Here is a 14,457-nt window from a genome sequence, read left to right on the forward strand (position 1 = left end):
CAGTCCCTGCCTGTACGAGACTCGAACCCGCAACCTTTGGGTTACGAGTCCGACTCTCTAACCATTAGGCCACGACTTCCCCAAGGACATCGGTAAAACCCCAAGGACATCAGTAAAACAGTCCATGTGACATCAGTGGCTCAACTTCAGTTTTGTGAAGCTACGAGAATACTTTTCAGCGTTGTTTACATTCAGGAAAAAACATGCACATGCTGAACGTAAACACCGCTGATTACGTTGATTATGTTCTGGGGAAAGTGCGCATATGCGTCATGGTACTCTCCAAAATGGCAGAAAACGGTAACTCGGAGAGAAGAATTGTTGAATAAATTGTTTTCTTTGCGCTCAAAAAGTATTCTCGCAGCTTCGCAAAATTGAAGTTGAGCCACTGATGTCACATGGACTGTTTTCCCGATGTCCTTGGGGTTTTACCGATGTCCTTGGGGAAGTCGTGGCCTAATGGTTAGAGAGTCGGACTCGTAACCCAAAGGTTGCGGGGCAGCAGTTGGGGGTTCGGTGCCTTGCTCAAGGGCACCTCAGTCGTGGTATTGAAGGTGGGAGAGAGCGCTGTACATTCACTCCCCCCACCTACAGTCCCTGCCTGTACGAGACTCGAACCCGCAACCTTTGGGTTACGAGTCCGACTCTCTAACCATTAGGCCACGACTTCCCCAAGGACATCGGTAAAACCCCAAGGACATCAGTAAAACAGTCCATGTGACATCAGTGGCTCAACTTCAGTTTTGTGAAGCTACGAGAATACTTTTCAGCGTTGTTTACATTCAGGAAAAAACATGCACATGCTGAACGTAAACACCGCTGATTACGTTGATTATGTTCTGGGGAAAGTGCGCATATGCGTCATGGTACTCTCCAAAATGGCAGAAAACGGTAACTCGGAGAGAAGAATTGTTGAATAAATTGTTTTCTTTGCGCTCAAAAAGTATTCTCGCAGCTTCGCAAAATTGAAGTTGAGCCACTGATGTCACATGGACTGTTTTACCGATGTCCTTGCTACGTTTCTGAGACTGGGAACATTGCAGTTGGGATGCTGTCTATGCAGGGTCAGAGAGCTCTCAGATTTCACCAAAAATATCTTAATTTGTGTTCCGAAGATGAACGAAGGCCTTATGGGTTTGGAACAACATGAGGGTGAATAATTAATGACAGAATTTTCATTTTGGGGTGAACTATCCCTTTAACTGCTCATCAAAATATTCTGTTAAGAAAAAAAGCAAAAAACAAAAAGGGGTTTCCACGGAAATATTAAGCAGCACAGCTGTTTTGATAATAATAAGAAATGTTTCTTAAGCACCAAATCATCATATTCGAACGATTTGTGAAGGATCATGTGACACTGAAGACTGGAGTAATGGCTGCTGAAAATTCAGCTTTGCCATAACAGGAATAAAATATATTTTACAATACGTTAAAATAGACATTTTTAAATTGCAGTAATCTATCTCGATATTACTGTTTTTACCATATTTTTTGATCACATAAATGTAGCCTTGGTGAGCACAGGAGGATTCCTTTCATAAAAATTAAAAAATCTTACTGACTGTAAATTTTGTAACAGTAGTGTATATAGGTATTTTGTACTTATTAAATATAAATTTTAAATTAGAATTTAAAAATGTCTACAGGTTAATATTAAATAATTAATTTGTAATATTTATTTTAATCATGTCAAGGTTTTTTTTAGTGTAGGGGCCAGTAAAAGAAAATCCTTGCTGTCGAGCCCTGCTTTGGACAAGTCATCACATTTGGTTAAAACTGCTAGAGGCTAATAACTGATCAAAGTGGTTGTGTATGTGCTGTAACTAACTGACTTCACTTGATATCAGCTGCTTTGGTGGGCACGTAATTTATTCTGTCCTTTCGACATCAGTTCTTTGCTTTCTTTGTGCATGTCTCTGCTTTATCGTAATACACAGCTGCAGGTGTGGGTAAAGCCCTTTAAGATAACAATATAGGGACAAAGGACTTAACTGAAATGAGTTGCATAAAATATGTACATTCAGCGTTTGCTTTCCTCACACATATTGAACCTTGCGATCACTTCTCTTCCCTGTTCCCAGCAGAGAAGGCGGGGTCAGCGCAGGGGGGCGGGCCATCTCGGCTGAGTGGCAGCAGCAGTTCTTCAGATTCGGGCAGCAGCAGCTCCAGCGGCTCCAGCTCCGAGAGCAGTGACTCAGACTGAACAATCGGCGCGTCACATACTTCAACCTCCTGTATTTTCTAACGAGTAGTGTGTGTTGTCATGATAGTATCTCTCTGAAGGCCCATTATATAAAGAGCTAGATGCATTGCAGATGGCAGAGGATATTTTAAAATAGTTTGTAGGATGCTCTTGGCTCAGACAAAGAGGAGAGTTGGAATAGTTCAAGCAGTTTTAAGGTTCTCGCTGGCCCTCAAAGGGAAACGCCTGGTATCACCAGAGGAAAAAAAAAAAAGACAAAAAAGATATTTTTTTGAAAATACGTCAGTTGTGGAGGTGAAACGGTTGTGTGTGTCCGTTGCTTTTTTCTTCTTCTTTTTTAGGTTGCTGCTCGTTAGATCCATACTGAAAACATGCGTTAGTGCAAAAACTGACAAATGCCTGGCTGCATTTTACTGATCGAGTAGCTACACAAAGTCTGAAGGAACAAACAATGAATTATCGGCTCTCTCACTCCGGTGTGGTTCTGTCATGTTGGCATGACTTTTCAGCTCATTCCACATTTCTTTTGCTGACTATAATAATACTCGTCATTGTTACCATTTTTAAGAGAATCTATTTATTTTTTTTAATCCAAAAAGGCACAAAGTTATGTGTGTTTTCAACAGAAATGTTTCCAGTTGACCAGTTTAAATGTAAGAAATTTGGCTCAACATAACTCACTAGTACTCTAGGCCGCATTTGGAAACTGTCAGTATCATTATTAAACCGTTTTCAGAGACTTCGCAATCATTTTTGGCTATTTCAACACTGTACATTTTCTCTTCCGGTGCCGTCAGCTCAGTATTTGATGTAGAATTATGTCTGAATTTTTAATCTATATCATACGCTCATTTGTTTGTTTTCTATTTGGATTGTCGTCTTCCTACTTTTTTTTTTGTACTATTAATTTGTAGGCGCCCTGAGTATCTCATTTCCTACTTTCTATCTGATATGCCTCATCTTTTCTAAGTCCACTCATAGGACAATCAAAGTTGTGATTTAAGTTCAGTATATAAGAAATGGGGGTATATTTTTCAAAAATGATGGCAAAAATACATTCAGAAGTTTAAAAACAGCCATAAGGCTGCAGATCGGAATGAATCAGCCTCTATGAAACTCCTCCATGGGAAAACCAAGTGCATACTAGCTCTCTTAGACAAATAGCCACTTAGAGGAGATCTCCGTTAAGAAAAGACGTTAAGTTCTCTTTGACAAGATTTCAAGCAGCTGTGCTAGATGTCATTTCAGAAGGATGTGTTTGACAATAGTTATTTTTAGTTGAAAGTATTACAACTAATTTATGTTCTCAATTTTAATAACTTTATTTTACTTTAGTTTTTCCTCAAATGGTGTATTGAATGCTTTCAATGGTACCTAGACACTTCTTGCCATGTATCCAGAATAGTTTGGAAATGGACCATGACTGATAATCTTTATAAAAAAATATGAATGTATTACGAGGTTATTTTTTCATTTTCTTCTTGTGGCTGCAGTAATGCCACTCATTCACTGGGTTTGTAGCACTGGCAAGGTTTTATTTCATTTAACAGCCTTGAATTCAACTCTGAACCCTTCAAAATCATTGGATGTGCTCTTTTTGCCTTAAGTTTAGTTGGCACATTAAAATAAAGTCAGATTGGTCCGGTGTAACTGATCAAGTTGAAGCCAATGTGTATTTTTTTTTGTTAAATCATGAAAACGCATCAAAAAATCGTTAGGTAAAGTGACTTCATTGGTTTTCTTATATGTAGGATGCTTTTAATTATGGTTTGATTTGATTCATTATACCACTGTATTGCATTACATGTTCCTTGTGTCTATAACTTACCTTGTCTCTAAGATGATTTCTGTTACAGCTCCTCTTCCTCAATTCCTCCAGCAGAGCCCAGTAAATAAAACTGATCTTCATGATGCAGACAGAGATATAAAGATATATAATTACAGATCTAAATGTATATTCACTACTTATTTGTCAACGCTGTCTTGGGTCTAAGTATTTTAGTTCTTTTTTATGAGAGAGAGAGAGAGAGAGAGAGAACATTTGTGTATTGCATGCCAATTTACAGTATATTTCTTAAACTTTTCGAGCAGTTTATAACATGTAAATGTCATTCTTTCGAGTAAAATTTTAAAATTGGTAGCGCTGCATATGTTAAGTTCAGCAAGTTAAAGCAAGTTGACAAGTATGTTTTGGCACAGACTTACATGGTAATATCTGATGTATAAGCTAATCTGAGATTTGGACACTGAGCCCCTCGTTTTTCGTTAATAAATCACAAAAACCCATAGGAGTGTCTTTTTACTATCTAGATATATTTATTGGAGTGCACTTAATGTTTTTATATATGTTTTTCTTTCTTTTTAGAAGACATTAAAATGACTACAATGAAAAATACTGTCTTGAGCAGTGTACTGAGGTCTAGCTGTCAAAATGTACCAACTTAAATTTGTAAACATTTAAATCTTGATTTAACAAACATTTAAAAACAAATACTTCATACTTAAAAGGTCCATTATTAGTGTATTATTACAATCTGTTGGGTCTTTTTTAGCAATAAAAATGTTTCTTTTGCGACAAAAAAAAATAGCCTAATAATATTGCTACCAGAGATAACATACTTTGAAAAGATTATATGGAGTTTGTTAAATTGGGGCATCCAATGATATAAATTGTGTTCACTTTTAATTTGGGTTAAAATTTAGATTTTCAATTGGTTAAACTGAGTTTTGGTACTCGTTAGTCGGTAACTATAATAAACAGGTATTCCTCCAACGATACTGTTGTTGCACTGTATAAATGTTAAAAATACTGTATAATATATTGATCATGAAGCTCAGTGTAAACATGAGCACCCGACTGTCTGAATAATGACATGTGGACAGATCACACAAATACTTTAAACTTGACAGTAACACTCAAATGTGTAGTGAATTATCAGTCACAACAAGAATACCGGGATCACATAACAGCACAAATCCGGGACTGTCCAGTGCCGTCGGAGTCTACTCTTGTTTTGTCCCGTATCACCACTGCCTGGTTGCCGTACCGGCTGTACCAGGAGCTCTGGCTGCGGCTCAGGTAGTTGTTGGGAGGCGCCCTCTCCAGCTCCAGCTGCTGCTGCTGCCAGATCAGCAGCGAGGTGTCCTTGAAGCGCAGCCGCGCGAAGCCCTCCGACAGCGCCTTCTCGGCTGAAGGACAGCGCTCCGTCATTGCGAGGAACGATGAAGGGCGGGCAGACGGCTTGATAGATCTCTCATGAGGGTGGACATCTCAAATGTCGTCTCGGTTTTGATCATGCCCTTAGAAAAATGTCCCGAGGCAGCAGGTTTGATGAAGGGAGAACAGCGACTTCAAACGCTTGTCTTCACCAGTTGCGCGAAAGCAAAGCGAGGCTTCAGTGATGCTAATCCTCACTGCGTTTTGCTGGCGATGTTTTATGCAGTTAGCAATGAACGACCCGCTGATAGTTGAAATATCGAAATAAAGTAGTTTTATGAGAACCTGGTCTTCTGTTGTATTCAGATTTGATCAACCGTTCACGGTTTCCTCGTGTAGCAATTCGAGAAAAAACAGCAGCTTATTGAAACAACGCCAGCGGCTGCCTGTGGCAACAACGTCCGCTTGAATGAGTCCGACTGCAACCACGAGACGTTTAATGGTTCCGAGTGCAAGTTCATTTGCATAGTACATCATTTTTTGATATTATAGTAAAGCATTTAACATTAAACTGCGCGTTTAACAAATGAGATTCCCAATACTTCAAATAATGGGTTATTGAAAATGTGCAGGATCATTTAGAAGACAACTTAATCAGACATAGAAATACGTTTTTATTTCAAAGCAGTGAGCAAGCTTAAAAAAAGAAAAAATATATTTAATCCAAGTCTTCATCATCTGACATAAAACGTTAGATAATAAGCCTTTTGTGTAGGTGGCAATATGAGCGTGTCTGATCCACCATTGAATCGAGAAAATATGAATGCAGCAATTAATAAAGATAAACTGTAAAGATCATACAAGTACTGAAAGGTTTCAGTGAATGGTGGATCTTTCGAGGATTTTGTACTCATTTCTTCTTAGGGTCAGAATCAAGCGGCAAACCAATGTCCTTTCCACGCAACTTAAGGCCTAAAAATGAAACAAACAAAAAAACAATGAGGAAAAACTAAGGAATGAAATTCCTTTGAATTAAAATAATGTTGAATTTAAAAAAAAAAAATGAATTAAAATATTTGTTCTGCTCAAAAGGAATGCAGTACTTTTATTATTATTTTTTAATACACCAAAGTAATACTAGTTCTTTTAACAAATGTTTAAAATGATCTATACTACCGTTTAAAAATTGGGGTCAGTAAGATTGTTTTTCTTTAAATAATTAAAATAATAAATTCAACTTTAAAAAAAAACATTTCAAATAAACGTTGTCCTTTTGAACGTTCTATTCATCAAAAAAATCTTGAAAAAAGTATCCGTTTCCACAAAAATATTAGGCAGCACAACTGCTTTCAACACGGACAATGAGAAATGTTTCATGAGCAGCAAATCAGCATATTAGATTGTTTTCTGAAGGATCTTGTGACACTGTAGACTGGTGCAACGGCTGCTGAAACCAGTTTCGCCAGCACAGGAATAAATGACATTTTAAAATATTAAAATAAAAAGAAAACATTTGAAACCAAAATAATACTTAAGTAGTTTCACTGTATTTTTCATGCAGCCCTACTGAGTATAAGAGACTCCTGTTTTAAAAAAATCTTACTGACCCCACTGATTTTATTCTACATAAATCTATGGTGAATCCATAAAGAGATCACTACAGGTCAAACACCAAATCAACTTTATCTTGGGATTCCCGTTATCAGAAACTTGACTGCAGAATAAATTTCAAGTGACACTTAGGCCTACAAATAGGGCATTTCTACTAGGGCTGCACGATATATCGTTTCAGCATCGATATCGCGATGTGCGATGTTTAGTATACTGATCATTATATTTTTACTTATTGTTTTCTTTGCTCAGACACAGTGTCTACACCGGACGTGACAGCTGTACAGAGATAACCGTTTTAAATACATTTAGTTGCAGAGCTACTGCAAGCGATTTTCAATGCTGGAAATCCATTTATCCTTTGTTGAAACTTCCGCGTCGTCGAGGAGAGCGCAGGTCACGGTCACTTAGCAACGGCAGACGTGGAGAAAGCCCAAGCTCCCGAGCGCTTTGGAAAGAAGGAGAAAGCGGCGCAAATGGCGTTTTCCCACACGTTTTTAGGCACGACATGTGAACGGCCCCAAAATCTGTCTAAACTGGACGCGACAAAGCGACCGTTGCATATCATTTGAACTTTGTGTCAGTACATCATAAAGAGAACACTGCATCAGTTTACTGTCGGGATTTGTCGTGTCGCGCCGCATTCAGTTTAGTCAGTCACACAGCATCACTGATTATAATGGGTTCTATTGTATTTTGTCGCGTCGCTCGCGTCCAGTGTAGACGCGGTGAGAGCCACGCAGATGCACGTGAACACATTTCTGTTCACTTCTGCGTCTATTTGTGCCTGAAATACTGTGCTCTGCAAGTATCCTTGTAAACACAGATGCTTATGGCTTAGGTGAAGGTAAACAACTGAGAAAGAAAATGGAATGCCGAACAGTATATTGGTTCACAATCACAGCAGTTTAATGTTCCAGTTGCTTTCTGTATCATGAATGTTAATCAAACAATAAAACACAAAAAAAATCCCTTTTGTAGCTTTAACACAGATTTGTTAGATTTAATTTATGCAGTGAAAACTATGCAGTGTTATTTTACATTTGATTATTCAATTTCTGTACCTGAATACTGTTAGACTTACCTGAAAAATATAAAGCACTGCTTATTTCATTTGTATCTTTGTTCTGTTATTTATCTATGCTTGTAATTTGTTTATTTCCTATGCTGATTTACTCGCCTACAAAATCACCCCAATCATAATTGTTTTTCCAAATAGAGCTATATTGAAGTCATCAGATTTTTTTTTCATATTGCAATGTGAGTTTTTTCCAATATCGTGCAGCCCTAATTTCTACAATGACCCTCACTGGTATTAAAATATGAGAGACAGTCTATGAGATAGTGAAGTATGGTTTAGCAAAATCATACCAATGGCTCGCTCAATCTTCCCCATGACTTGGTTATTGGGAATGGCCTTCCCAGATTCATACTCTGCAATGATTTGCGGCTTCTCATTGATTTTCTGCAAGAAACACACAATTATATATAAATAAATGCACATGAGTGGGTAAATTAGAGATGAATCATACAGTAAATCTGTAAAATACTCACAGTTGCCAGATCTTTCTGGGTGAGGCCTTTATTCTGCCGGCCCAGCTGGATCACCTTCCCTACTTCCAGAGGCACTCTCTGATGGCTGAGCTCCTCTGTCTCTCTGTCCAGCTTGGCTGTGTTCTTGGTCACAACATGCTGTTTGTTTTGTCCAGCAGCCCCTTCGAAGAAGAAATTGTTCATTTAATTCCAGTTGGAAAATACATACGAAAAGGTTTAAATGTTCTTACATTTCTTCGATGTTTCGACGGCTTCTCCTTTCCTCTGAGCAGAAAGTATAGCCTGAAACAAAAGTACTGTTTGTGTTATGTAAAGCTAACATCCGTGAACAGCTTTTATTAGGCTTCCATCACCTTTCGTACCCGGACTAATTCGGCGATAATATTTCTGCTGCATTTATTCCCAGATCGATATTTTAAATTTTATGACAGATTAAAGACATTTAGCACATTATTCGAGGCGAAACACTTAAAAGCTGGTCACAGCAACAATGTGTTTGCCAAACGTGAACTAATAGCGTCAGCAAACTATGTAACGTTAGCAGATGGCAAAGGTATGGAAATACCTGCTTAGACTTTGACTGTGCAGCCGATCCCTTCTTCCTTAAAACAGTCACGGTATCCCAGTCACTCTCTGCCATGTTGTCGACAATTATTTGCAGAACTGTTAGATTTTTAGGCAACAACAGGGCGTTCAAATTGTCTGGCACGTCCCTGCTCTTTATGCTAGTGAACTAAACCGGATATACGTCAGGGTATGGCACATGTCAACAAGCCCCTGTAACGCAGTTTATTGAACAACTGAATTTAAGACAGATTAAAACACAATTGCTTTCTTTGCATATATTTTTAATACACATACACACAATACGATACAGGTTAATGCACGTTATGAATTATCAAAGCTTTTAATTTGCCCTGCATGGCATCTGACGCAACAATATAAAGGAATGACGAAGGTTTTTTTTTCTTTTCATTACAAATTATACTTAAATTATATGAAAAAAAATTATTCATTTATTTGTTTGTTTATCTGTTTTTTTTTTAGAATGGTTCAAAGAGCATATTTTGCTTCAGTGGATCTATCTATCTATCTATCTATCTATCTATCTATCTATTTGGCCAAAAGGTCAGTGGTCACAACACATGGTTAATGTCAAAAAAGTAGGTAACACTTTATTTTGATGGTCCCTTTTGAACATTCTACTGACAATAAGTAACACTGCACCTACATGTCAACTACCTCTCATTAGAGTATTAGTTGTCTGTCTTTATTGTGATGGTTTCCCAACAGACATTCTACTGACTATAAGTAACTTTGCAAGAACATGTCAACTTAATCTAACCCTAACCCTACCGGTCTACAAACACTACTACCACTATAGTGAGACTTCGTAGATATGTAGGTGCAACGTTACTTATAGTCAACAGAATGTGCTAAAGGCACCATCAAAATAAAGTGAAACCAAAACGTTTTTTATGCTCTTAAAACACTCTTTCTTTTCAGGTAAAATATGTTCTTTGTTCATCATATTGTCAATAAATATATCTTTGGAATTTAGGGATTCATTTACATTTGTAAATTAGTTGGTTCAGGCAAACATTACATTTAGATATACATTTCATAATAATTATATTAATACTTGTCAATTAATATGCAGAGTTTACACTTGATGCAGAGTTTACACTAAATGTAGGCTAATCTTCAGTCGGAGGGTTTGATTTTGGCCCGTGTCCTCTCTGTAAATAATAGGTGAAAATAAAGTCTAATAATAAAATAGATAAAGGCATGTCTGCTGGAGTTGTATTTATTACTTATGTTGATGTAAAATTTGCCTGAACCTACACATTCAGAGTTTAACTGAATCATTTTATTACATTCCAAATAAATATTTATTGACTGAAACTAGACAAAGAACATGAAAACAGATCATTTTAAAACTACAGATCAATATGTAGGCTATTTCCTTAAACTCTTATTTATTTATAATTATTTATTATTGTTTATTTGTTCATTCATTCATCCATCAGTTTTTCATCATGTGTTAAGGTTGTGTAACTGTTCTTAACGAACAATAGTATTTTTGTTTGACCGAATTTGACTTTAATACCTTTAAGAATTTTGCTCAAAGAAACTCTATAAAATGTATGAAGCTTATTAAACAAAAAATCAACGCTGTGTCAATAGTGGGCAGTCTTTACATGTGTGTGTATGTAGGTCACAAGAGCATTGCTGGGTTTCTAATAGTAGGTAGCATGAACATGGACTCAGAGACTGACCCCTGCTGGTATTTATAGACTGCTGAGTCAGGGTCAGGAACTGGCAGATCACTGCTATAATGGGGAGACTGTCATCGACAGCTGCTGAGATATTAAGCAACCATCTCAATAAAAGCTTGATCTCTGCTGTTGCACATTTATATGAACATGCAGTAATTTGATCACATCAACTTTCAATAAAGTAATGATTTTCTTCATCTCTCTGTCTCTCATTTTCCATCTGCAGATCATAAAAGCTTTTGATATAATCTTGAGATTTTCTTGATATTGTTTAATGTTATAATGTACAAAGTTGTCATCATGTTCCATAAAATGTATTTTATTCATATCACATCCGTTGCAAGTGTTTATCTCTGCATTTTTAGGCATGAAGAATCCAAAACACACACCCCCACACACACACTCGCTTGCATACATACATATTCACATGTTTTAAGTTGACACAAAATTAATAAATTCTGTTCATAAAAGATGTAGAACTTGTTTGATTTATGTATCTTTTTTCCCCAATCTGTACAACACTATAAGATGTTTGGTTTACAATAATCATGTATACAATTAATTGAAGAGATTCATTTATTTCCAGAAGGCCCATACCATACATAACACTGCTGTGGAAATCATACAAAATGGCACATCTGAGGCTTGCAGCGATTGGAATTAAACAACATAAAATTTCATATAAACAACATTGCAATTTTTGGTAATAGTGAAAAATGTGCTTGAAATGTTCAGTTTGAATGCTTAAGTAGTTATATTAATATAAATGTGATGCATTCAGAGTATCATGAAATGTCAGTACAATTGTATTTAAACTCCAGCCACCCAAAACGGTCTATAAAATCCCGAATTATCTGCGGTGGTTTCATTTACAACTTTTTCTCAAATGCATTGTAAATAGTCTGAAAATTATATACAATTCCAAGAAAATAGAAATCTGAAATGACTCATTATTCTGCTTGATATAGTCCCTGAGCAGATGTTTCGCTCACTTACTGTGATCAGTAAAATCCATCAGCCGATTGATATAAATCACACATACTGATTTGGCCTTCATCAATGTTAGCAATAAAAAATACTTGCATCAACATCCTTTCTTTTAAAGCGAAAGGAAAAACTGTGCACCTGATGCTTTTCCAAAGCATTTCTCCAAACTTTATATTGCTTTGGCAGAAATGGAAGAAGAAATGGTCAGATCAAGCTTATGGATGTGTGCTGCTTAGGTTAATGTTTTTAGAAAAGTACATGTTTCTATCGCACGCTTTTAGAATAGATGTAGGGCACTTAAACTGAACTGAAAAAAAAATTTATTTTGAAATCCCTCAAAAGACAGGTACTGATCAGTAGAGGGGGCTCCAGTTGAATGTTCCTATGGATATTAGAGTCTGGCAAGTGTTGGAAGACAGCCACACCATCTCCACTAAACTGTAATGAAGGAATCCTAAGGCAAAGCCACATCCGACATCTGTCAGATGGTGGCGACCCAGCAACACACGGGACATGCCAACTAGGACTGCCCATAACACAAGCAAAATACGCAGGGGAACTGCAAGCACCAAGTGTGCCAACAGGAATTTAGATACCATGACTGCTCGGCTTGCATGGGCTGCCGGGAAAGAATAGATGTCCATGGCCAGGTAGTCGAGGAAACTGGGCGCCATTTCCCATGGCCCTTTGCGCTTCACCAACTTCTGCATGCCTGCTACAGTCATCACATCCAGTAAGAGAGCTGTAAAGCAATGATATTTACATTTACGTTATTAAAGCAATAGCAAACTCACAAGAATGTTTATGGCTGACATTTGGCCACAAGTCATCACACCTGTCATGATATACAGCTATAACACACTCTTGCGAGTGTTATATTGCTTTTACATAACAAATAAGTAGAAAAATCAAGGAATGTTCCAAAGTCCCTCTACTTTCTTATGTCACAGATTCAAATTTGTTGTTGCTAGTTCAAAAGCTGTGTCCAATGTATCTCTATTACTAATTTGAAAACATCACATTAGAACTAATGAAACGACTTGAGCTGTTTGTGACAAGAAAAAATCAGAGCCACTTTAAGGCGAGCCTCCAAGTTTGGGCAAAAAAAAAATGTAAAGGTGTGGTGAAACTTTTTGTAAAACTTTGCGGGTTAAAAATCTATGCAATGAATAGCTCACAGAAAGTCACTTTCAAACCAAGATGCTTTCGGATGATCAACGTGGCAAATTCATGAAAACTTAAAACCTGTCACGCCCCTGGACTCTTTGTGTTGTGTTTTCCCTCCCCAGGTGTGCTGTGTTCCCTTTAATTAGTCATTCCTTGCACCTGTGTTTTCCCAATCGCCCAGTGTTTAAAAGCCCCAGTCCTTTCAGTTAGTGTTTGGCAACTCCTACTAATGCGCTACTTGTAGAAACTAAAGAATTACCACTATACTTAAGACGGATAAAGCTGTCACTGACATACTGGGTTAAGTTAAAAGGATCTGGGAAAGAACAACCGGCTACAGAGGTCTTATGTGATTGCTGGGAGTATTTGCAAGAACGAAAAGGTAAAGGATTCGGTTGGAATATTAATACAGTAGTGAAAGAATATGGTTTAAAGAGATTTGAGTACGGCCCAAATATGGTATGGGGTAATGTTCCTCCATGGATATTTCCAGTTCCCAATGTAGACTTGAAACTTTTAGAACTAAAGAAAGAATGGACTGAAAGGAACGCTGATAATATTGGATATTTGGTTCAGGAATATGTTAAGCAGAACTACTATCAGTATATACCAATATTCACTGATGGATCTAAAGATTCAAGGAATGATCATGTAGGAGTAGGAGTGTACATACCAGAGTTTGATGTAACCATATGCAAAAGAATTAATGACAAATTATCTGTATTTACAGCTGAAGTAGTAGCCATAATTTTAGGATTAAAATGGGTAGAAAAAGTAAAACCTCAAAGAGTTATTATCTGTTCGGACTCTGTTGCAGCTCTTAATAGTTTGAATTCAACTGAAACAATAAGAGAGGATTTATATAAAGAGATATCCATGATAATGTTAAATATAGAGAGAATTGGAATTAATCTTCAGTTTTGTTGGGTTCCAGCTCATACTGGCGTGGAGGGCAATGAGATAGCAGATTTGACTGCAAAGAATGCACTGAAATTAAAGGACGAGGAAATAATGAAAGTCCCATTTGGTAAAGGTGAGGCCAAATCATTAATTAAAACAAAAGTGAGAGAATCATGGCAAAAGTGGGACATAGATAACAAAGGGCGATATTATTATAATATTCAGAAATCGATTAACGTCAAGGCTTTTAAAGGGAAATGCAGAAGAGAAGAAGTGATTATATCAAGATTAAGACTTGGACATACTGGTTTAAAATCAACCCTGTTTTTAATGGGAAAATGCATATCAGATAATTGTGATGACTGTAATGTTCCAGAAAATGTGGAGCATATCATTATGAGGTGTAAAAAATATAATGCAGAAAGGAGGATCTTGCAAGATAAGATATATGAGTTGGAACAAGAATGGAGTTTGAAGGGGATTTTGGGGGCAGATGAGAAAATGTGGGAATGTAGCAAGGCTCTCTTTAATTTTCTTAAAGATACAGGGTTAGAGCACAGCATACAGGAAATGGGAATTTATAAAAAAAAAAAATTTTG

At 37.0% G+C, this 14,457-nt stretch overlaps 3 protein-coding genes across 11 annotated transcripts in view; 1 reads left to right on the plus strand and 2 right to left on the minus strand.

Moving 5' to 3' along the window:
• The window catches only part of LOC107740804 (bromodomain-containing protein 3-like), a 20,696-nt gene extending 16,207 nt beyond the window's left edge, over positions 1 to 4,489 (plus strand). For 5 of the 8 annotated variants that reach the window (XM_016553309.1, XM_016553306.1, XM_016553312.1 and 2 more), the window contains one exon: positions 2,082 to 4,489. In XM_016553309.1, coding sequence (XP_016408795.1) covers positions 2,082 to 2,203 — 122 coding nt within the window. In that variant the 3' untranslated portion in view covers positions 2,204 to 4,489. The remainder of the gene's footprint in view (positions 1 to 2,081) is intronic. The other 3 variants (XM_016553308.1, XM_016553313.1, XM_016553314.1) reach the window with 1 other exon arrangement.
• A 1,532-nt stretch (positions 4,490 to 6,021) lies between these two features.
• On the minus strand, positions 6,022 to 9,273 carry LOC107740806 (endothelial differentiation-related factor 1 homolog). The gene is made up of 5 exons (XM_016553317.1): positions 9,091 to 9,273; positions 8,756 to 8,807; positions 8,526 to 8,686; positions 8,343 to 8,436; positions 6,022 to 6,332 (listed from the first exon to the last, which is right to left on the minus strand). Exons 1-5 carry the CDS (start codon positions 9,163 to 9,165, stop codon positions 6,271 to 6,273), a joined length of 444 nt encoding a protein of 147 aa, XP_016408803.1. The 5' UTR covers positions 9,166 to 9,273; the 3' UTR covers positions 6,022 to 6,270.
• A 2,070-nt stretch (positions 9,274 to 11,343) lies between these two features.
• Positions 11,344 to 14,457, minus strand: part of LOC107740807 (inactive phospholipid phosphatase 7-like) — a 6,289-nt gene continuing 3,175 nt past the window's right edge. For both annotated transcript variants that reach the window (XM_016553319.1, XM_016553318.1), the window contains one exon: positions 11,344 to 12,533. In XM_016553319.1, coding sequence (XP_016408805.1) covers positions 12,145 to 12,533 — 389 coding nt within the window. In that variant the 3' untranslated portion in view covers positions 11,344 to 12,144. The remainder of the gene's footprint in view (positions 12,534 to 14,457) is intronic.

Source organism: Sinocyclocheilus rhinocerous, unplaced genomic scaffold (genome assembly GCF_001515625.1).
Source record: "Sinocyclocheilus rhinocerous isolate Xijiao unplaced genomic scaffold, SAMN03320098_v1.1 scaffold2330, whole genome shotgun sequence".
NCBI lineage: Eukaryota > Metazoa > Chordata > Actinopteri > Cypriniformes > Cyprinidae > Sinocyclocheilus > Sinocyclocheilus rhinocerous.

Coding starts and splice junctions, on each gene's coding strand:
- LOC107740806 (XM_016553317.1), bottom strand. CDS start 9,165: ATGGCAGAGAGTGACTGGGATACCGTGACTGTTTTAAGGAAGAAGGGA. Junction 8,808..9,090: donor CACAGTCAAAGTCTAAGCAG/GTATTTCCATAC, acceptor CTTTTGTTTCAG/GCTATACTTTCTGCTCAGAG. Junction 6,333..8,342: donor GAAGATTGAGCGAGCCATTG/GTATGATTTTGC, acceptor TTTCATTTTTAG/GCCTTAAGTTGCGTGGAAAG.